The sequence below is a fragment of the Hemicordylus capensis genome, chromosome 2 (assembly GCF_027244095.1).
Source record: "Hemicordylus capensis ecotype Gifberg chromosome 2, rHemCap1.1.pri, whole genome shotgun sequence".
Classification (NCBI taxonomy): domain Eukaryota; kingdom Metazoa; phylum Chordata; class Lepidosauria; order Squamata; family Cordylidae; genus Hemicordylus; species Hemicordylus capensis.
The window spans coordinates 107670225-107692521 of NC_069658.1; the positions used below are offsets into that span (position 1 = coordinate 107670225).

At 42.2% G+C, this 22297-nt stretch overlaps 2 protein-coding genes across 5 annotated transcripts in view; one reads left to right on the forward strand and one right to left on the reverse strand.

The window, feature by feature from the left end:
- Positions 1–22297, reverse strand: part of PGM5 (phosphoglucomutase 5) — a 149645-nt gene that overhangs the window by 35138 nt on the left and 92210 nt on the right. Inside the window, exon 11 of one of the 4 annotated variants that reach the window (XM_053292969.1) lies at positions 15488–18511. The exons of the other annotated variants lie outside the window; for them this stretch is intronic. Within the exon in view, the coding sequence (XP_053148944.1) occupies positions 18422–18511 (90 nt within the window). The 3' untranslated portion in view covers positions 15488–18421. Of the gene's footprint in view, positions 1–15487; positions 18512–22297 lie in introns of those variants that run through there. 4 annotated transcript variants of the gene reach the window in all.
- Positions 358–11515, forward strand: TMEM252 (transmembrane protein 252). Its single transcript, XM_053292981.1, has 4 exons — positions 358–487; positions 2205–2986; positions 5457–5838; positions 8732–11515. The coding sequence occupies exons 3-4, from the start codon at positions 5561–5563 to the stop codon at positions 8958–8960; spliced, it is 507 nt and encodes a 168-aa protein (XP_053148956.1). The 5' UTR covers positions 358–487; positions 2205–2986; positions 5457–5560; the 3' UTR covers positions 8961–11515.

Consider the following 22297-nt stretch of genomic DNA (forward strand, 5'->3'; position numbering starts at 1 on the left):
TGAAATGACATGGAAGCAGATTTAGGCTAGACATTAGGAGCCATTTCCTAACTGCAAGAGCTTTAAGACAGTGCAAGAGCCTGCCTTGTGCAGCAGTGGCAGGCGCGTAACAATGATAGGGCAAGGGGAGACAGTTGTCTGGGGGCCCCACTGCCTGGAGGGGCACCCCAGAGGCACCTCATGTGACTCCCCATTGCCCCCTGCCCAGCCCCATAGCCTCTCAGCCACTTGCCCTCTTCGCCGTCTCTCCTGCTTGTTCTGCTGGTCCGCAATCGAAGCAGCAGACAAGCTGCCAAGAGCTCCTTTTCTCCCGCCTCTCAGCTGATCGGCGGGTGGGCGGGGCTTCCACGGAGGCCTCCGTGTAGGCCGCAGTGAAGCCTGAACTCGAGTAGGGCCCAAGCCAGCCAGGAAGGAGGAGGCAGCCAGAGTGTTCTCTGCAGCAGAAGACCTCTTGCTGCCCTGCTCAACCCAGACCAGCATTTGCCAGGTAGAGTGTGAACTCCTTTTTGTGGTTACCTTTCCCGCCCCCGCCCCCCATATATAGGGATCTGCTTGCCATAGGGCTTGGATAAGGGGGGGGGGAGGGACCGAGAAGTCTCTGGATATTTATTTTGAAACAGCTTGGAAAATTTGCTGACTTAAAAAAAACTATCTAAAAAGTCCTATAAGTGGCTTGTTTCATGGCAGAAAATTGCAAAAACTTCTGGAACAGTATTTTATTAATTTTATTCATTCATTCATTCATTTATAAATGCACTTATGTTCAAGTTGTTTTGCAACCCAGAAGGTCTGAGTGAGAACTGTGAAGCATGTGTGGTGCTTTTATTTTATTTTTCTTGTGTGTGAACTGCTCCCCAATAACTTGCAGGGACTTCAGGGTAAATCTGGCCAACATGTGAATGCAGCACCTCCATTCCAGAGGAGAGGTGTGTTAAAGGGCTTTAAAAGCCTCCTGTGAAAAACCTCCTGGAATCGAACTTGACTGAATTTGTTCAGAATTCTGAGAAAACAAACAGAGGCTCACCCTGCATGGTTGAAAGTCTCCTTGGCTAATCTGCAGCGAGGGGCCCATTTTAATAATTCATCTTTCTAGTGTGTTCTAGGCATTAAAAGTAATACAAATGTCTAGTACTCAATGTATATCACTATATATTGTGATGTGTGTGTGTGTATTCAGTGAAATGTATTTGCAGGCAGCATACTTATTTTGGAATATCAGACTTAAATCCTTGGGGGCCTGGGGTGTGCGGAGGCCCTGGACTTTGGGGAGGGGCCCATTTTAAAATCTTGTCTCTGGGCCCACTCCAACCTTGCTACGCCCCTGAGCAGTGGGCTTTCCTTGGCTGGAGGTTTTCAAACAGAGGCTGTGGACTATGTTTCTGTCGGGAAGCTGTAGCAGATTCTTATACTGAGGAAGAGGTTGGACCACAAGACCTCCAAGATCCTGTTTCTATGATTCTGAGTTTACCTGTATTGTAGGGGCACAGAGGTGTTTTCAGGGAAGAATTGGAAGATAGAAAAGGGATGCTTAACTGATGATGGACTCTTGCTTCAACCCCCTAGACCTTTTCTCCCTAGCCTGGGCTGCCTGGCTCTTTTCCAGTCTGAGAGCTGTCTGGGGAAAAATGCTTGGGGAAGGGGATGAGATTACAGAGATAAATTACCAGGGACTTGTAGGCACAGCAGGTTTAACTGTGGGTTTATGAGGACGCTTTACTGCAGACTCAAAGGTGTCCCAAAAAACTGCCGCAAATAGTGTATTTTTTTTAACGCCGGATATAAATTGGGCTACACTCTCAGTGAAAAACCCGAATTGTGTGTGAACTGCTCCCTGATAACTCGCAGGGACTTCAGGGTAAATCTAGCTATGTGAACGCACCCCCTCCATTCTGGAGAAGATAAAAATTAAAGGGTTTCTAAAGCCTCGTGTGAAAAACTTCCAGGCGGGGAAGGGCTAAGTACCACCCATCCCTCAAGTCTTCCCACTAATTGGGCCCCCTGCGTAAGCATTACCAGGTAATGGTCAGGTTAAGATCCTCATATTTGTCTCATAATGTGTAGTTCTGCCCGGAAAAGGATTATAATGCCTAAATCATTTCAAAATGTACTTTAACTCTCTATATTTGTCAGCTTACAGCTATTTACCAAATAAAGTTATGACATTTTTTCTTTTTCTTTTTTTGCTGTGCTGCATTTTGTTTTAGCTGACAAGCAACAGGCTGGTACATCCTAGCAGTGTTCTCTCCACTGTCGTCACTGAAGGCAAGATTTCCTTGTGTACATTTCTCTTTGTTGCTGTTGTTAGGCATCTAGTACATTCCATTGCCCTTGATTAGTTTACAGGGAAAGAGTGTGTGTGTCATAAAAGTAGAGAGGAACAGGCAGAACGAGCAGAAGGTTGATTTACAACAGGTTTTATTGTGTGGCTGGAGGTTGGGTCAGGGGTGTAGCAAGGTTGGAGTGGGCCCAGAGACAAGATTTTAAAATGGGCCCCCCCGCTGATATACACACACAAACACACTTCACACTATCTAGTGCACTCACACTCACATCCCCATTATGAATATGGTGAATACTTAGTTCACATTGAATTGAGTTTCTTTTACTCTCTGCTCCTGCCGATCTCCAAGAGACACAACATAATTCATAGGGGGTGCAACATGGGTGGGCGAGGAGTCATGTGATCTGCCTCTGGGGATCCCCTCGAAGCAGTGGGGCCCCAAGACAACTGCTTCCCCTTGCCTAATGGTAGTTACGCCCCTGGGTTGTGTGGTATCTGGTAGCTTCACTTAGGGGCCTTGATTCCTTGTGTACTGTATTTACCTGAACAGATGCCAACTCTGAATTTAAGACAATGCCTTAGAAGATAGCAGTTAAATACAAGTTATACCTGTGTTTACTCAAAGGAAAGAGGACTTTGACTCTTAAGATGACCCCCCCCATTTAGCATGAAAGAACTAGGGGGGAAACATCATCGTAGATTCAGGTAAATATGATATATATTCTTATAAACAAGATGAAAGGGTACATCATATCCTGGTAATGTGTATGCATATGGTTGCATTGCAAAACTATCTACCATGAACAGGTATATGGTTTTGCTTGCCAACCATAGAAAACTTGAGCCTTTGGCTTCAGTTACTGCAGAGTGTTGCTGTTCCTAAACTAAGACTTTACTACTAGCAACTATGATTTTATTTTATTTTATTAATGTATGCCCCACCCTTCAGTGTAAAACACTTCCAGGGTATAGCTGACAAAAGTAAAAATCAAAACAACAAACAATACAGCAGATCAAAAGACACAGAAGGTAATGAACACAGCAGCATTAGAATAGTGTGATCCCAATTTTAAAAAATTCCCACTAAATTCTTTGGGAATAAAAAGGTCTTTGACTGGTTCCCAAAGATGTCAGTGGCAGGCACCAGGCAGCTTGCTGGGTAGGGAAATCTAAGATGGGGTGCCATAGTGGAGCTGTTGTTAGCAGATAGTGTTGTGAGCTACACCTGGTTTCGCACTCTGTATATACTCAGAGGGAAAGAGGCAAAGTCACATCATACACAAACTGAATTGGTTCTTGGAGATGGTGACCATGTAGGATCTGGGCGTGCAATCAGAGATAGAGGAAGACACACTTAGAAAGTCCAATGGGCTTTATTATCGAAAGTTGCTCATCAGGATAAAATTCAAACAGGTCATCCAAATTAAACACGCTTCTGATTCAAAGTGTAGTGCAAGGTGCCTGGCTATCACATGTGTGTGCAATCAATAATTACAGCTGTCTAACAAATCCTACTAAAACACTGATAGAGAATCAGAGAGAGGAGGAGGAAGGGAGAGCTTAGGAAAGGGATGGCAATGAGAAGTAGAGAGGAGGGAAGGGAGGAGCAGGCTGAGCTGTTCGTTGAATAGGCATCTCACCAGGTTCACGAAGAAGGCTTCAAAGGAGCAATGCAGGCTTCAAGCAGTCAGGCAGGCTGGTGGTGCTCAGAGCAAGGCAGAGAGAGAGAGAGAGAGACAGCACCATGGCTGGGTAGACTTGACTTCTCACTTGCAGCAGAGGTCACAGACGGTCCCTGTCCTTGGAAGGGATTCCTGCTCTAGCCCCGCAGCTTGAACAGAGAACTCTGGGATCGCTCTTGAGCAAAAACTTGCTGGTTGGGCAAAGCTTGCTGATTTGCTATGTCCAGAGACCCCTTTTTATAGGTGCTGGATCCTATAGACCTGCACTAGGAGTTCTTTCAAGATAGTAATTTCAGTCCTGGATCTCCAAAGTGTCAGTTGCTCTTATCATAAAACTTCCTTCTCATGACAAAACTGTTTCTTTGTTAGATCAGTTGAGAGCAGCATCCTCTGCATACTGTCTTTTTGTTGTCAGGAAGCAATTTACTCCTTTTGTTCTCCAAATATCTGCATTTCTTAAGTTGTTGGTCTGTCTTTGCCTAAGAGGCAGGCTCCTGGTGCCTCTTGCTCCAAAGAGTGTTAAAAAGGTCAAAAGGGGTTCTTTAAGAAGGAAGAAGCTAAGCTATATGTGTGAGGCAGCAATTAAATTACTTCTTGTGTACATCTACTTAGTGTGTGATTCTAAAAAGAAAATGTTTAAAGTAACAGCCAAGGGGTACATGTTTGAGGCTAGTTAATCAATGCATTTGACTAAGGCAGAACAATATAGGTGACATCAACATGATAAGCATTCTGTCAGAGGAAGTAAGGGATTAGCTTCCAGCTTGTCTCCTAGGAGTTAATCATTTCACTCAGAGTTGAGTGAGGCCTTGCAACAGTGTTTCTCTCAATGGAATTGCTGGCAAAGACACACAGGCCTCAGCCTGACCCGCTGGGCTATGAGTTCTGGTCCAATATGAGTGGCCTGGGCCATAACAATAACCTCTTTCTCCTGCCCACTCCCCGCAGCATTGGGAAACTCTTGACTTTCTGTAAAAACACAATAGCAGTATAGTGTCAACAGGCACTTGGTACCACAGAGGAAGTTGGCCTCTACTTAGATAAAGCATCTCTCAGGGACACATTTTTGGGTGGCACAGAGTGTTTCCGGGGGAAGGGGGTATCATTGAAATTCACCCTCCATTCCTGCACAAGCACTGGTACAGGGTGGAACACCTCAGAAGCACTGATGCCACACTGGTTTCTCGTCAGTCTGGATGTCAGTCACTGCATCTTCTTATTGTAAATAAAAATTTTTTTGTCAAATAATTCTATCACTATAGAATTAGCCAAATGTTTACTCCCAGCCAAACTTTCAGGTACGCTGCCAGGCACTAGTGCAGTAGAGAGCAAGAGGTTGCCGAGTTTATGCTGGCAGCAAAATGATACAGGAAGCATTTGATGCCTCTTCTTGTGCGATGTTTTGATTACAAATTAATCTCTCGGGATATTATGGCTGTTGCAAATGGTTAATGAGTATCTTAACACAACCTGCTTTTCCTCCTTGATCAAAGGCCAATTGGGTCCCTGGGCATATAAAACTTGAAGGCATGATACAGGAAGCAGAGCTGGAGGAGAGCTACCCAGGCAAATTCAGAGGCTGGAACAAACCAGAAAGATGCCAAAGAAGCTCTTCTCATTTCTTCGCTTCTTGGTGCTCTTGCTTGGCTTTGCAATCATTTGCTTAGGAGCCTTTTGCATCTCTACAGATGCCTCGGCCTGCAAGTGCAATAGCTTGCCAGTTGCATATTTCCTATTACCCTTGGGGTTCTTTCTTCTCCTTGTTGGGATTTTCTGGAGCACTTACCATGAGGCCAGCAAGCACAAGAGCTTATTCCGCAGCATTCTGCAGGAAAATCCGAGATCGCGCAATAGTGACATTTATACCATAGACAGGTATGTCTTGTGTGTTTCAGTCCATAGATTAGCCTTTGGTGTCTCTCTGCTATCTTGTGAATGTTTATGATCCACATATGTCTCCACCCTTTCCCCTCTTTCATGTGTTAATGTAATATACCTAGGTTTTCCTCTCTTCTTATTTTTTCCAATTGTATCTTAGACTTGTCCCACATTTCTTAAAACATGCCTGTCACATCTGATGACCACTTTTTCATACAATGCATCTGTTTAAATCTCTCTTCAGTTGCATCCAACACTTCTTCATTAGTTTTCCAGTTCAGTTCTCCTTATGCATTTTTCCCCCACACTACATTTTAAATTCTTTCCGTTTCCATTCTTCCATTTTTACCCACTTATATAGTACAACCACAAAGAATTGTATATGTGTGTGTGTGTGTTATATTTTATATCAAATTTGTTCTATCTATCTATCATCTGTGTGTGTTTATATATTATATATGTGTAATCGTAAAATTCTCAGAGGTTAAATTACTCCTCCTGTAAGCAGGCATCACTTTTAAGAAATAGTCCATTTTGCCAAATCTATTCTTCTTTTAATTTCTACTCTAGATCTTCCATCCCCCTATCTTGCTTCTTGCATATTTAAATTATATTTGCTCAGTTTACACACACACACACACACACACACACACACACACACACACACACACACACTTACTTTGCAACAGGTGGCTTGGCACTTATCTCAGTTTCATTCCCATTTATTTTTAGGTAGTGGTTCTGAGAAACTGCATTTATTCTATTTTATACGTTCTGCAACTTTCCTCCTGGATTTGCTGTGACCACTCTATCACCAGCAAATCATAACCCATTTATCTTCTTCCAATTTACTTTAAAGCCTCAGTTTACTCTTTTGTTTCATTTTGTTCTCTAAAAATATGTCACACAATACAGGTGACAGTGAGCACCCTTGATTGAACCCTTGCCTTATGTTGGCTCTCCTTTCCAAAATTATTTACTCTAATAATAGCCTCCCAGGTTTTGTATACATTATATATTGTTCCTGTGCTCCCACTATTTCTGTCTTCTGTGGTCTAGAGAACATTATATTCCTGGCAGAGTTCAAAGATTTTTCTAGGTGAACAGATGGCTATATAAGTCTCAGTGGCTAATCTTCTTCCTATATATATTGGGATTACAAAGACTGCTTACTACGTTCATGCTTGTCTCCTAAAACCAAATGGATTCTTACTTATTTGTTCATTTAATGTTATTCTAATTCTTCTATGGATTAGACAGGTATATGTGGAAAGACAAAATGGTCCCTTCTGTATTGTGTTTGGAACATTCTTTCTTACAGAGCATGTCCTACTATGCAAGGAGCTAGTGCAGTGCTAAAGTTTTGAAGCTAGATGTAGGAAAATGAGGTCAGCTATGAAGTGTGGGTGGCCTTGGATGCATCCTTAGCCTAACCCACAGAGTTGCTATGAGCATGAAAGGTCTCTCTGTGCTCCTTAGAGGAAAAGTAGCATAAAAAACTGAATGATAAGATTTAAAAAACAAAACACCAAACCTTAATATTTGCCAGTGCACATACGTTTTAGCTCCAGGTTGCTGTTAGAGCATACACATTCATGATGGGAAAGATGGTCCAAAAGATAATTTTGATTTTTCCATGTGTGTTTTCATGAGCTGAATTCTAATTCATATAGAAGCACCACCATTGAGGGACTTGGAATGTCCAAGTCCCTAATGGCTGGCATAATAAATACAGCAATGGAAGAAGAACTGAGGGCCCTGCTTTGAAGGCTTCTTGTGTAGCAGACTGGAGAGGGAGCAGTTTGTTCCTGAGGGTCACACAGCTCGCAGGAATGGATTTATGCAAGTGGAAAGGGCTTTTGCAGTGAAGGGAGAGATGTAGAAATTGCTCCTCATTTCTCTCTCCACACTTGGCCTGCTGCAGAAAGAAGCCTTCAACGCAGGGATACTCAAGGCTCCCTGTGGACCTGCAGCCCTTCTTCTGTTGCCACTCAACTGCACATCGTGCCAGCCAATTACATTAAAATTGTTTCTGAAGAGTGTACATCTTGAAATCAAATCTGGGTCATTGTGTTTGAAGGCATGACTCAAACAAATAAGAACCTTTGGTTCTGCAGTATTTCCACCCCCTGTGCTTGGGATTTCTGTGTAAATGGCTCTGCCATTCCTGGAGTGAAGACTGATGCAGCTTTTACAAAGAGCAGTTCCTTCACTCAAGTTGGCCTGAGGCCTGCCAAAGTGTGTGAATAGGCCATGCATTCCAGTGTCACTTCCTATTCTGTTGTGGTAACAGCACCATCAACACCCACAACAGGCAAAGCAGCAGCTCTATAAATACAACACGGCACATACCCTGGTTAGATAACCAGGAAGATTTAGCAGTTTGAAAGAGCTGGTGGCCTACATTGCAAAATAAATCACACTGAAAGAAATTTACATGGAATGTGTATTTCCTTTTCGAATAAAGAGGGCTGTAATTGAAGAAAGGGACTGAAAGACAACTAGGCAAAAATAAACTTGTCTCTTCCTTGGCCGAGTCTTATCACATTACCACTAGAAGATGCATTGCAACTCACCAAAAGAGAGTGTCAGAAGCAGGAAGGCCTGAAATGCAGAACTGTCAGCCAACTGTCCGCTGCATCACTCCTGATTGCTTCACATCATGAGGGCACTTGTGGTTCTTGAGGTCATGAAAAGAGTTAGGCATGACCTTCTACCTTGGTCTTTCAGAAAGGAAGACATCTTGGTGAGAGAGAGAAATGGGTTTAGGGGAGCAAAGGGACCACCGACTGTCCTGTGATGGCCTCAAGAAAAATCTATAGCTTGTGACAGTTTAACAAAACTCTCTTTTAAACAGAGTATGGTTTTGTCTTGGCTATGTCTTTTGCAGGCCTGACTTTTACCCTCCATCTTATGAGGACAGCACTGATCCTGAAAAGCAGACTTTCCCACTGCCAGTCTGTCACCTGCAGCAAGAGAAGGATATGTACAACATGCCTCCACCTCTGTACACGGAAAGCAGCCTGGAGTTTATTGAGGAAGCCAGCCCTCAGGGTCAACACCCACCGTCATATGAAGTTTCGGTGCAGCAGCAAGCTGCCAAACAAGACTGTGCTTGAAGAGACTTCTCATTGCTAATGAAGCAGGCTGTCAAAGGACTCGAGGAGGAGATAAGCCATGCCTTTTCTGGGACATAGGCAATAGATAGGGCACTGTGTGCAAAGTGCTGTTCAGGACAACAGAGGACAGTGCTCTTCCACCCACTGGGTGCAAAGAGAGTCCTGAGATAGCACTCAGTGATTGGCCATGTGGCATTAGAGAGGTTATTTCAGAAACACCAGCAAAACCTGGTGTAGCTAAGGTTCTGGATGATGTGTAGTATATTCTAGGCCCACTGGCTGATTGCAACATGGGATCTCTGTGTTTACATCTTGTGGTGTTACTCTGCCCATATTAAGAAATCATTGAAAGAACCAATGTTATCAAGGGCAACAACAGAAGCAGGATGAGGTACAAAAGACAGGGATGTTTCTGGGGCAGGAGGCAAGACTAAAAAAGAAATCCAAAGCAAAACATTGTTGTCTAGTGATGAATGAGGGAGACATAAATACAGTGAGTGAGAGAGATATCAGCTGTGTTGTTAATGTGGGGGACATGTTTTATTCTGCCTTTGGCATTTACAAGTAAAAGAGGCTTTCCCCCAAAGCTGAAAACTCTTAAGCAGCCTTATTTGCTCTGTGGGCATTCTTCTGTGCCAAAATGAAATGCATAGGCCTTATAATAGTGATTTGGCAAGATTTAATGAAATTAAGACTAATTCGTACTGGACAACAACATTCTATAGTCCAGGAAAGCTGAAAGACTAGTTTAAGCTCAAATGGTATAACTTAATGATATATGTAAGTTAAGCCATTTAAATACATATCCTTCTGTTTATTAGTTTAATCACATTAATCTTGTATTTAATCACTGTAGCACTTCTGGTCAAGATCTGTACCTGGGACATATGGACCTAAAGGCCTGTTCAGACATTAAGCTGCACTTGTGTATAGATGTCTGCACACATGTATATATGTTGGTGTGAATGACCATACCTGCATTCATTTAAAAAATAAACATGGGTACAGGCCCCCTCAGAAGCAAGGTACAGTAGTACAATGCTTGTACTACTCTACATGTGTTTTGTGTGTGAATAATTGTACAGGTGGACCTCGTTATCCACAGGGGTTCCGATCTCTGCTAGAACCGCAGATAACAGAACTGTGAAAAATGAGACCTTGAGGCTATGGGAATTGGGGAGTTAGGTTTCTGGAGGTTTAAAAAGTGCTTTAAAATTGCAGAAATAATAGTAATAAAGAGTCATACCATGCTCTGTGGGTTTCCAGCTGTCCCATGGCCCCCAAAAGCCCAGATAGTGGGTTTTTTTAAAAAGAGCCACAAAATGGCTCTTTTCAGCAAAATGGTGGTCAGAAATGACCTCAGAGGTCATTTCCAGCCACCTAGGAACCGTAGATATGTGGATTTTACCACCCCCACCCTACGCATATACCGAGGTCAGGTCTTCATCGTCTGACCATGGATATGCGAAACTGCAGGTGTTGGGAATGTGTGTGACAAGGTCCACCTGTATATGCATACAGATTTGTACATATATACACTGTACACAGATTGTACATGAGTTGAACATAACATTTGAATAGGGGCTTAGGTTACAGTGTATTTGCCCCAACCATAAAGGCATGTGAAAAAAAGCATTTGTTGTATAACATAAGATGCAATATGCTGCTAAGCACCTTTTCTTTTTTCAGTCTCATTTTCTTTTTAAAAAAAGGATAATCATCTTCAATAATGTATTAGAAAATTTTCCATTATGTACCCCTTGGTTACCCCACTCCAACTGGCTTCCAGACCAGATCTTAAAGAAAAAGTTCCTGGTTAAACATAACTGAATTCTAGATAAGATTTTAAGAGCTCGTTAAAACACAGGTAAAACAAAGATCTTACAAACTTGAGCAAATGCATTTCAGTGTTAAAACATCATTGTCAATGCTCTATCTCGAACAGCTCTTTAAGATCTGTTTAAGAGACAATGAAATTTATTGGTCTATAAAAAAAACTTGTTCTGTAGAGTCATCTCCTCCTCTTCCCCTCTTTTTGGATTGGTTTCAGTTGATGTATTTAATCTCAAGAGTTTCCAGCTGTTTGAGATAGAGCATTGTCAATGATGTTTTAATATTGAAACATGGTTGCTCAAGTGTGTATGATCTTTGTTTTACCTACGCTTTAAAGAGGTCTTAAAATCTTATCTGGATTAAGGTAGACTGTGTATATCATTACCACTATATTGTCTCATAACTGAACTGTTTCTAGTTAAAATAGCCAACTAGGATATGGAATCCATGGACACTTTCATTATAAAAAATACCAGTGAATAGTGTGCCTTATGTCAATATTCATTAATATCTCCTGTGGAGCTTAGGCACCAACTTTGTTTTCTGTTAGCACTGGCTAACTTGGGGTGGGGGGTGGGGAAGGAATTTCTTGGTTAACTATCTAACAGTTTTACTTTTGGATGGTAATGGAATCTTTGTACTGTGTTTGAGGTTATCTGGTTTACATACTGTTTTAATATTTCATTGCACTCACTTTTTTACAATAAAGTTTTGAATTTGAAAAAAAAGTAGAGGGAAGTGGCTTTTGCTTGAAGAAAGGGATGTTCACACTTTCACATTAGACAAGTATGATCTGAAATAAGTTGCACTAAGTACAGCTTCTGAGTTGCTTCAAGGCTGATGAAAAAGTCGTACAGAGTATTTTAGTATATAGTCTTCTCTTGATGAAGACTATAGTATAGTCTTTATCACCATGTAAGGCAGCTTCATCCCTATCAACTATCTTCCAATACCACAATAATCAAAGTCAAACATTCACAAAATGTATGGTTTGCTAATGTTTGCAGGCTTTCTCAAGCAGAATAATGAAGGTAAAAAATTTGCTTTCGATATATTCTTCAGCATACAGACTAGTTAGCACAACTGAAACCAAGCATCAGGTTAGTTTGAGCAACTAAAATCAATGACTGTGTCATCACTTAACTTGAGTCCCATTAATTTCAGTGGGACAATCATGACTAGATTAAGTCTGGATATTGCCAATTTCCTCAAGATCTGTCAGTTTATACATATTATACCATTTGCGGTAAATAGGCTGTACTCATTTATCCTTACAACAGCACTGCAAGCCAGCAACTTGCCCAGTGAATTTTAACTTAGAATAATTCTGACACTAAGATTGCCATAGCCAAACCCCAAGAACTCCTTAATAAAAACTCCAAGAATGCATTAATAAAATCTCACAGGGGTGTGTGTGTGTGTGTCAATTTGCAGCATGGAACTAAAACCATGACCTTGACCATCAGCCACAGAATTGTGAAACTAGCTTTCCATGCCCAATGAGGGGCTTTGGATTTATGCTTCTATAATGGAAACCTCTGCATGCTAAATGGCAAACTGCTTTTGAAACAGAAAGGAATTTCAACAGCTGTTAGTGCTATGACATGAGTCTCTGCAAATAAAAAGAAATAGTAATCATGAGCAGGTGCACAGGCATGCCTAAGGTGGTTCTTGGGATGCTGCCTCCCCCACTTCTTCCCAAGCAAACGTATCTGACAGTCCTCCCTTCCATGGACTCTCCTTTATATAGCAATCAGAGTTCTTGCAATTAAATGAAGAACTCCTTCAACATACTTCTTTGCATTCTTACAAGGAGTAGGACGAAAATGCATCTTAATGGCAAATAAAACTATTTGTATATTCAAAGTGTTAATGAAAAATTAAGACTCTTTGCTTATTATCTTAAGTCTGGGGGAATTCACATCACTGAGATACAGTACCTAGATCTTCTACCAAACATTATACAGAGTTACTCTACTAAATATTCAATGGAAAATTGGCTTCACTTACTTCAGGTCTATGGGGCTGCTCTCTGATGGGACAGCTAAGTATGTGTGAATGATAGCAACCATAGTCTCCCTCCTTCCTGCAGATTAGCGGTAGACTGAGTAAATCTAACCCTTTCTATTCAGAGGGAAATAAACCTTTGCAATCCATAACATCAATGGTAGTTGCTTCTGCACACATGCGCAGAGGAAAGTAGAGCATGTTTTGCATACAGAAGGTCCCAAGTTCAATCCCTTACAATCCAGTCAGGACTGAGAAAGACCTGTCTGAAACCTTGGAGCAGGGGCGTATCTATGGTAGGGCAGAAAGGGCATGTGCCCCGGGTGCCACTTGAAGGGGGCACCATATTTAAAATGGAAAAAAATTAAAATGGCTGCCAAAAACAAAATGGCCACCACACCGGCTCAAATGGTCCCTATGAGGCCCTCAGCCCAGGCTGCAGCGGTGAATTAAGAGGCTGGTGGGAGGAGAGGGAACCTTTGCACACACACCCTGGCCTTTAGGAAGCCCCCTGAAGGGGCTACAGGTAAAAAAATAATTAATTTAATTTAATATATATAATATACCTATTCAGTTTGGCACTATGTACAGAGAATCAGGGCTTGTGAATACTGAGCTGCAGCTTATGAATTAGGATTGTATTCATTTGCTCTTACTTTGCTTCTTGTGATAAGCGAGTTAAATGTGATGTCTTAATAATATGACTATTAATGGTGAGTTTGTCTTTGAATCAGTGTGAAATCCTTAGTATTTAGGCCCACTGGGAGTTTCTTGCTCTCTTTTTCTCATTTTAACTGTCTTTCTGAAATACTAGAACATATTCCAAGCAGTGACACAGTTGACTCTGCATATCCTTTAATTATTTTCAGAGTATCTGGGAAAAGTCAAATTCTCCATTTATTTTTAAAACGTATGTAATAGTGATGCTACAATGCATAGTAAAGAATTAGACAGACACTTCTGTTTAGTTTTCCAAGTACACCTCCACATAGTATTTCGGTATTTCATGAGCCCCAGCATAATGAAATTTGTAGTTTTCCAGCATTTTTTTGTCTGACTACGTCCACTGCTAAATAGTTTTTATAATATTAAAAGATTAACGAGCTTGACTTGTATTTTTCAGCTGATATTATGTTAAAGTTATCTGAAAGATGGGTGTCAGATGTTTGGACAGGGGGCACAATTTCAGTGCTTGCCCTAGGCGCTATTTTCCCTAGATATGCCTCTGTGCACAGCCTCTTGGCACCACATGGAGGTGTCCATTCCCAACATGCAATGCTATACTTTGCACAGTGCCAGTGGGTCTTAAGTGAAATGGAGCCCTCTTAAGCCCTAGTGCCATCTTTGAAGGTGCACTGGGAGCACTGAGAAGTATAGTCCTTCCCATCACTTTATCCTTAGAGCATTATGGGGAAAGTGCAGGGAAGGACTACCCAGAGTGCTCTGTGCATGCCTTCCAAATGCAGCTAGTGGTTGTTTTTTAAAAAAAAACAACGGACAGTACTGCAGCACTGGAAAAAGCACAGTATTGTGCAGAGATCAGTGTGCTTGGAAATGGCTCTCACACCGAAGATTTTTTGTCAAAGCAGCCCATGCTTTAAAAATAGTGAAGATCACTGCCATAGAGCAAGTAACCTGAAAGATGGGTGTCAGATGTTTGGACAGGGGGTGCAATTTCAGTGCTTGCCCTAGGCGCTATTTTCCCTAGATACGCCTCTGCCTTGGAGAGCCAATGACAGTCACTCCAGGCAATACTGAGCTAAATGGATCAATGGTCAGTCATAGTAGAAGGCAGTTTAATCGGTTCAAAGTAGAACTTTGCCAGCTATATGGGGCTTTTTCAGAGTGTTCCATCTAGGTCTGGTGTATTTTTCCTCCTAACCTCCACTCTTCAATTAGTGGCAAGTATAATCTGTGAAAAAGCTCTCAGAAAACAGCCTGTTCTAAGTATAACACAAGCAAATAAAAACAAGGCAAAATCATCATCAATCATCATCAAAATTTTCAAAGCCTATGAGACATGAGAAAATAAGATGAGAAAACTGGGCAATAAGACGTAATCCAGACTTTCCCCTAAAAATGTAATAATGTCTTCAGAGGAACCTTGGGTGTAATGGAAAATTAGTAATGTATAGTGAGACCTAAAAGAATGCCAAAAATGTTTGTAAAGCAGAATTTTTTTGTTGTTCAGATTTTATTTTGCCTGGGTTTGGCCAAGAATTGTCTGAAAATGATCGAAAGCAGAGCTAAGAAGGTAGATCAGGCTAATGGACCCAAAGTCTGTTCAACATAATGCCTTTATGGTAGCTTACTGCATTGCTAATTGGTTGCCTTAATGCACAAGCCTAGATGTGGGAAACAGTGTACCTATTAAAAAGATAATAAGCCCACAGAAACCCTTTTTCTGAATGGGCTCCAATAAGCAGCCATCTGGTGTCATTCAAAGTTTGCAGCATGAAATTGACATTTATGATGTTTAATTCAACAAAAGCTACCTTCCTGTTCTAAGATCTCTCCAGTTTCTCTCGTCTCAATGACATCACAGCAGCAAAGCCAATGGCAGCAAGAGGGATTGAGGCACCTCTGTTTATGAAGGACCACTGTTACATTATAGCAAATCAACACAGGACATTTACAGCCCATCGGCTGTGAACATAATGTTATATAAAAGGAATCATAAAAACATGTTGATTTAGAAAAAGATATTTAATAATACTGCAATAGAACACAGTGTTTTTAGAAGAAAGGAAACAATCAGTGCCTCATTTACTTTGACACAGCTAAAAAAAAGCTTGTGTTGTATTAGAGCGAGCTGTGCCTATTATCAGTAATGTCATGCAAGGCATAAATATAGCATTCCAAATTTAATAAATGTCATAGCAAGTTTTGACAAATATCAAAAGAAACCAAATCTGTTTTTTAAGCACAATGACCCTAACATTGCACTTGACCATCGCAATGAATTGTACTAGGTTACAAAAGTATCAGATTGCACAAAAGCCATCTCAACAAATGACAAGCAGCCTCACCTCTGTTCCCAAAGAAGAAAAACATTCAAATGAATCTCATGCACAAGGAGTACTTGTTATCATTTCAGTATCATGTGTCTTCGTTAGAGCACAAGAATCATTTATTGTACCCTCCTCTGCCTCATCTATTCCTTGATTTCTTCTATCACCCTCTGATAAAGCATCCGGCAGGTTTTCAGGAAGCTAAGTGAATAAGAGATGTACTTCTAAAACAATCAGTTCATTATCGTTCAAGGACAACCACAGCTGATGTTTCATTAGGGAGAGAGAGTCCCTCTTGAGTGCTATTCTGCCCCAGTAAAACTCACAACCACAACATTCCTATCTGCCACATCAAGCTACAGTGCACTCTAGTTAAAGGAAGCCCTTTGAAAAAGAAGGCTGATATTCCTTTAACTAGGATTCTGCAAAAAATGAAAAGCACAAATCACTTTAGTGTTAAGTAACTCTAACACATTTTTAATGAAGCCTTCTTGCTTCTACACTCATTCTCCTCCTCTTTTCCAACCCCCTCCCACACTAAGTATCAAGAAAAGAACCAGACTACTGCTGCAATATAAATGGCTCTGGAAAAAGGTCCAGGGGCTTAAATGGCTGCCACATCGTTCCTGTAGTCCCCGCACACTGAGAAGAGCCAAAACAAAGCTGCAGTCAGCAGAGTGAGGGTTGGGTTCTGCTGGAAATCACCTGCTCTAAGGTAGCTCTTTAAGATGTTTCTTTAAGGATTGTTTCTGATGCAAGTCTCAGGGTTACTGAAGGCTTTTCAATGAGCTCGCAAAAGCATCTAAGAAGAAATGTTACCTGATTGCTAGGGGTCATTTTCAAAATTCTGCTGGCTTTTGAAAGGAATCATGTGAACATAACACATGGAGATGCTTTACAGGAGTTTTAATATTTCCCAGAGACTCGGTGAATAGTATCCTAGATTTCTTTAGAGTCCTATTCCTGGGTTTATAATGCAGAGGAAAGTCATAAACATTATGGCAGGGATGTCACTAAATGGAGTGTTCTGTTATCATGCTCTTATATATCTAGAACACAGGGCCAAGTATAACCAAAGTGAAGTGCCAAGTATGTGCACAAAAACTTAACTCTCCATGTAGATATATTTCAGACCTATTATTTTGAACCTAGATACTGGATTTTTAAAGGAATCAGAATACCCTTCCAGTGTAAAAGTTTGACTCTGCCAATGGGCACTCATCTGTAGAAAAGTGGAACACATTGAGAGATAGGCGTTGAATCTAATTCATAACAGCTCTTTTTTTTTTTTTTTTAAAGAAGCAGGGGAGGGCTCTAACAGTTCCTTCAAAAAAGAAGAAGCTATGGATCTCTGCCAAAGCAGCTGCAGCAGATGTATACTAAGAAAAGGAAGTTTCCTTCAATATTGTTTAATAGAACAGTTAACTCCTTAAAATTAAAATTTAGGAAAATGCAGAGATGTCAAACTGGCAGGTTTACAGGGAGGGATGGGATGGGAACGCATCATTGCAACCTTTTCATTGCAAGCATATAAGCCACATGAGCAACACGTTTGTGATGGTGGGAATTTGTAAATAATGTTGCAGACAAGAGCAGAACACAAAAGTTGCTTGCCAACATGGGGGTTGCATTATAGTGATTTTTTGCCCTCCACTTTTTAAATGCAAATGTCTTACTGACATGAAGTGTACAAGAATGTAATGCATCAGGCATCGACTGACTTACGATTTGTGCAACTTTGGCTGGTAGATTAAGTTTGGGCAATAATAATCAATTACACAAAATCTCAGTTTAAAGCAGTAAAACTATGCACATTTCCATGTGCATCTTACTGAACTCAGTGGGAGTTATTTTCAAGTAAACATGCAAATTAGTAGACTAGCAAGCAGGGGCTAGAGAAACACGCATACTTGCAGTTTTGGCACATGAGCTACATTATTTTGACACTGTGTTGTGTGTGGCATTTTATATGGAGGGCAACATTTCTGGAACCTTGGTAGCATGACAAGCTTTCTCTCAGCAGCTGGAGAGACCAAGAGCACTGTTATTTCTAGTTCAAAATAATCAATCAGCCCATCACACTATGGGTTTAGAAAACAGAGGATAACCAAAAGAGTTTAATTATTTTCTTTCAGGGACTTTTGAAAGTACTGTTTTACATTTGCAGACTTAGCGTAGCCACCATAAGAGCTTTGTGTTCAAAACTTAAAACTGAGATTCTCAATATACTAAGAAGGGCCTATGCACTGCACTAAAGTCCAAGGAAGTTTGCATGCGGCCTATGGCTGCTTTGCAAATCCCAAGCACAAGATGGAGAACACTAGATTCTTTTCTTACATGCTGGCATTTTGTAATAACTGAGTCTTGATATAAGGGAGCTTTCTTGTTGGTTATTTTTGTGTATAAGAAGATATTGAAGCCATAGTACAGAAATAAATGCACTGCCATCTGAGCAGAACAAGGAAGATGAATATGATCAGCACTGAATTCTCCCCCTCCCCCCAAACCCGTAGACTAACATAAGGCACAAACAGATGATGTGTTCTGGCAAGGTCTTCTTTCTCTCTTGCACTCTCATTTTTGGCCCGGGGTTAGAGATCCTTCCTTGGTTCAGGTGATAACAGTAGGACCTTTGCGACCTGTCCTCTCGTGAATCTGAGATATTTTCAGTGCAATTGCTATGAGAGGACTCAGGACAGCCTAAAAGGGAAGGGAAAAAACCCAGTGAAATGGCATTTCGGAGAGAGAGAGAATGAATGCATGCTTTAAAAATAGCTGTTCTGTGAATACCGTATTTAGATAAGTGGTGGCTCATATAGTAAAGTATTGTTTTTCATTTACTTAGAAAACTTATTCACCATTCTTTGGCAAAAATGGAACTCAGAATATCACACCCCCCACTGTGAATAGCTCGTCCCCAACCCTATTCCGGCGGTGGTGCCCACTCTTCCAAAAGGCCATGAGGGGCTGAGGCACTGTTTCCTGCAGCCTCCACGTAGCATTGGCGCACACACAGCTGGTGCACATGCATGCTGGCCATGTGCATGGTCAAGAACACCATGCTGGCCATGCAAATGGCTGATGTGCATGCGCACTGGTCATGTACATGTTGCCACTGCGCGGAGACTGTAAGGAACAGCGCTGCAGACCTGCACAGCCTTTTGGAGTGTGGGCATCACCACCAGAAAAGCAGCAGGGTGGGGGATGAGCAGGTAAGGAGCAGCTTGCTTGCTTGCTTTTAAAGGGAACCACTCCCCACCCCGCTGCCAGCTGCCCAAGGCATTCATGCACATCCCTAATACAAATCAGATAGATAGATGGACAGACAGACAGACAGACAGATAGATAGATAGATAGATCTGACATAAGTAGTATTAGTTTCTCCCGGCCAAAAAGCAGCCTATCCATTCCATCACATTTCCATGCTGCTGAGAGTATTTCAGCACTCCCAAGCCATGCAGATCCCAACTAGGATAGTTTTTGAAACTGAGTTTGAAAATCAGGAAAGGATTTTGGGTGGCACAGCAGCTGTTGATACAGCAGCCCCTCCATTCTGGAATTTGGTCTCAATTCAGAACAAGACTATCGCAGAGACAAATCCTGGTGCCATGAGAGCCAGACTCTATTTGGGGCCAGAAAAAGAAGTCCTGCAACTTGAAATGTGTGCAGAGAGCCTGGGAAAGGCAGAGACCCCACCCAGCACTCCTACACTCTACATGAGGCTAAATCTCTATTTGGATTGCTCCGACTTCCCAGGACAAGAGCCACATCCAGGCAGAACAGCAAGCCACAACTTAAGATGCAATCAAAGCAACTTCAAGGCCACTTAATTAGATCTGGCAAATTAGAGCCCTTTTGTTCTGGCACCTCCCATCTGAACAGCAATCCTCATCCATGCATCTCCTCTGACAGCTCCCTCCAATGAAACTTCTAAATACAAGATCCTTCAGTCTAGAAAACCCCATTTCACTTTGCTTTCCCTATTTAGAAACCCCTGAATTCCAGACTTGAGGAACCCCAAACACAGGGTTTCCCACCTGTGCAAGCCTTTGAACTCTAACTTTAAGAATCCCAGGGCAAAAAGCCCCACCCCAATAAACAGCTATAGCTCTCAGACACACGTGTATAACTCCAGGCATGAGACTGTGGCAGACCCTCTGTCCCTTTTCTGTCCTGGAACTCTGTCTAGTCAAGTGCCTAATCTGTCCCTGATCTAAGGTTCAAGTGAGTCCTGTCCAGGAGCTGTGGGATTCACTGAACTCCTATGCTGAAGTACAAAAATGTTCAGAGCTAAATCACTGAGCAAGCCTAGAAGTGGCCTTTGCTGTGGAATACTCTGCACAAGATTGCCCTAGAGTCCCTAGGTCCCTGAAATGAATCAATGAGGCTGGACAATTCCAGAAATGGGCTGCTGTGGACTAACCCCCCTTCCTCCTGACTGCCCTGGAATCCCAGTGCTTCCCTTGACTGGCTACTGGCATGCAGGTTGTGTTACCTCTGCTTTGAACCCAGTACCTGCCTGCATTGGATTGTGGTGCCTACCTAGACATCATGCTTCCTTTGCCCAATAATGGTGATCACCACTGTGATGCGGAAGCCTGAACCTCCTAGGTAAAATCCCTCCCTTTGGCATTGCTCTCAAGTCAGCAGAGCAGCAGACCAGGAAAGGTCGAAAGCAGCGTTCCCTCTAAGGCATGCGCGTGTGCACTCATGCATTTTGTAAATGTCCACTCAGTTAATATTAGATCCTGTTCAGGTTAAATCAGGAAGGCCCCCCTCGGAATCCATGTGGGCACACACTGCCTTCATACTGCCACCCAGAACAAAACTTATTCTGCACACAGATGAAAAAAATTAGAGAGAACACTGGTAGAAAGACTGCTCTTCTTCCCCCTTCTCTGCAACTTTTATGTCTTCAGCCATGGCACAACTTAGCAAGCCCCACTGGCTCAGCCTCCTTTCTCTCTTTGGGGACTGCCTTTCATCCCTGTGCTGCAACCAATCTCAAACACCTGTTGTCATTGTTGTCTTGGGCCCTGTACCAAATACACTTTATATTTTCCTTTCCCACAAAGTCCTCTATTCTGGCTCTGTTTGCCCTTCTGGGCACCTTGAGGTGATACTTCATTGTCTGCACGTGATCCAGAATACATTATTCATACTTGCATGCTTAGTACTAGTAATTTTGGGCTCTACTGGGTGAATAGCTGTCTGCTTCTCCAACTAGGAGAATTAGGTGAAGTAGGGGAAAGAGCTTCCCTCAGCAACAGAGCTCATTTCCCTAGCTTCAAGTATAGTCTCGTGAGCAAGTTCGTGCCTCAAGCCACAAAGACACACCAAAGGATTCATGCATAAACAGGACAGAGGTCCAAGCAAATGTGGTAATACGGATAAGAGTAATGTTTGTATGGCATCACATACACAGCCAAAACTGGAAGCAGGCTCTCAGCAGGCTCCACGGTGACTCGGAATGCTCTCTACACTTCTGTCCTACATTTGACTACCAAAACTTCAGACCTTGTATGTAACATGTCTTGGATACAATCACAGGTTTACATCACGTGCACAGCAAGTTTGGATGTAACTTGAGAACACAAATGTGGGAGGTGCTGAAAGGGCAGCCAGACAGTATGCACTGCTACGGATCCAAACAAGGGACCACACAACACCTTGACTGGCTTGTCAAAGGTGTGCCAATGAGCAGTGTCTCTCCAGTACCAGTGTAATTTATTTATCTATCTATCATATTTTTATAGCACCTGATATGTACATCTCTAGGCGGTGTGCAAAGTTTAAAACAATATAAAAAGTCACTGATGAAAACCCACAAAACACAATAAAAACTATCACATAAAACAGTTATTAAAACAAATTATTAAAACTAATTCTAATTAAAAGCCTGCGAGAACAAGTGAGTCTTGAGAGTCTTCCTGAAAACAGGAGGAGGAGATGCTCTTATTTGAGAGCATATTCCCAAGCCCCAGGGTAGCCACAGAGAACGGCCAGTCCCGGGTTGCCACCACGTGAGCCGGCAGAAACTGTAACCAGACCTCTCCAGAAGGTCGTAACAGGCAGCACGGTTCATGACAAAGAAGGTGCTCTCTTAAATACCCTGGGCCCAAGCCATTAAGGGCTTTATAGAGGTAATAACCAGCACTTTGTATTTCCCCCAGAAACATACCGGCAGCCTGATATGCAGTTCTTTTAAACTCCGTGTTATGTGGTCCCTTCGTGTTGTCCCAGAGACCAATCTGGTTGCGGCATTCTGTACCTAGAGGCACTCTTTGGACCGGCCTTGGGGGATGAAGTCTAGTCCCCGCAGGCCTGGGTGGGCCTCCAAATGGTGCCACTGTCCCACTTGCACCATGCCCTATGCCGGGCGGCCCAATTCACCAGCATGATTCATGCAAGTGACAACTGGGCAATGAGTGCTGATTGTCCTGCTGCCTGCTGGCCTGCCCACAGCCCGATCCATCCAGGCTTGGC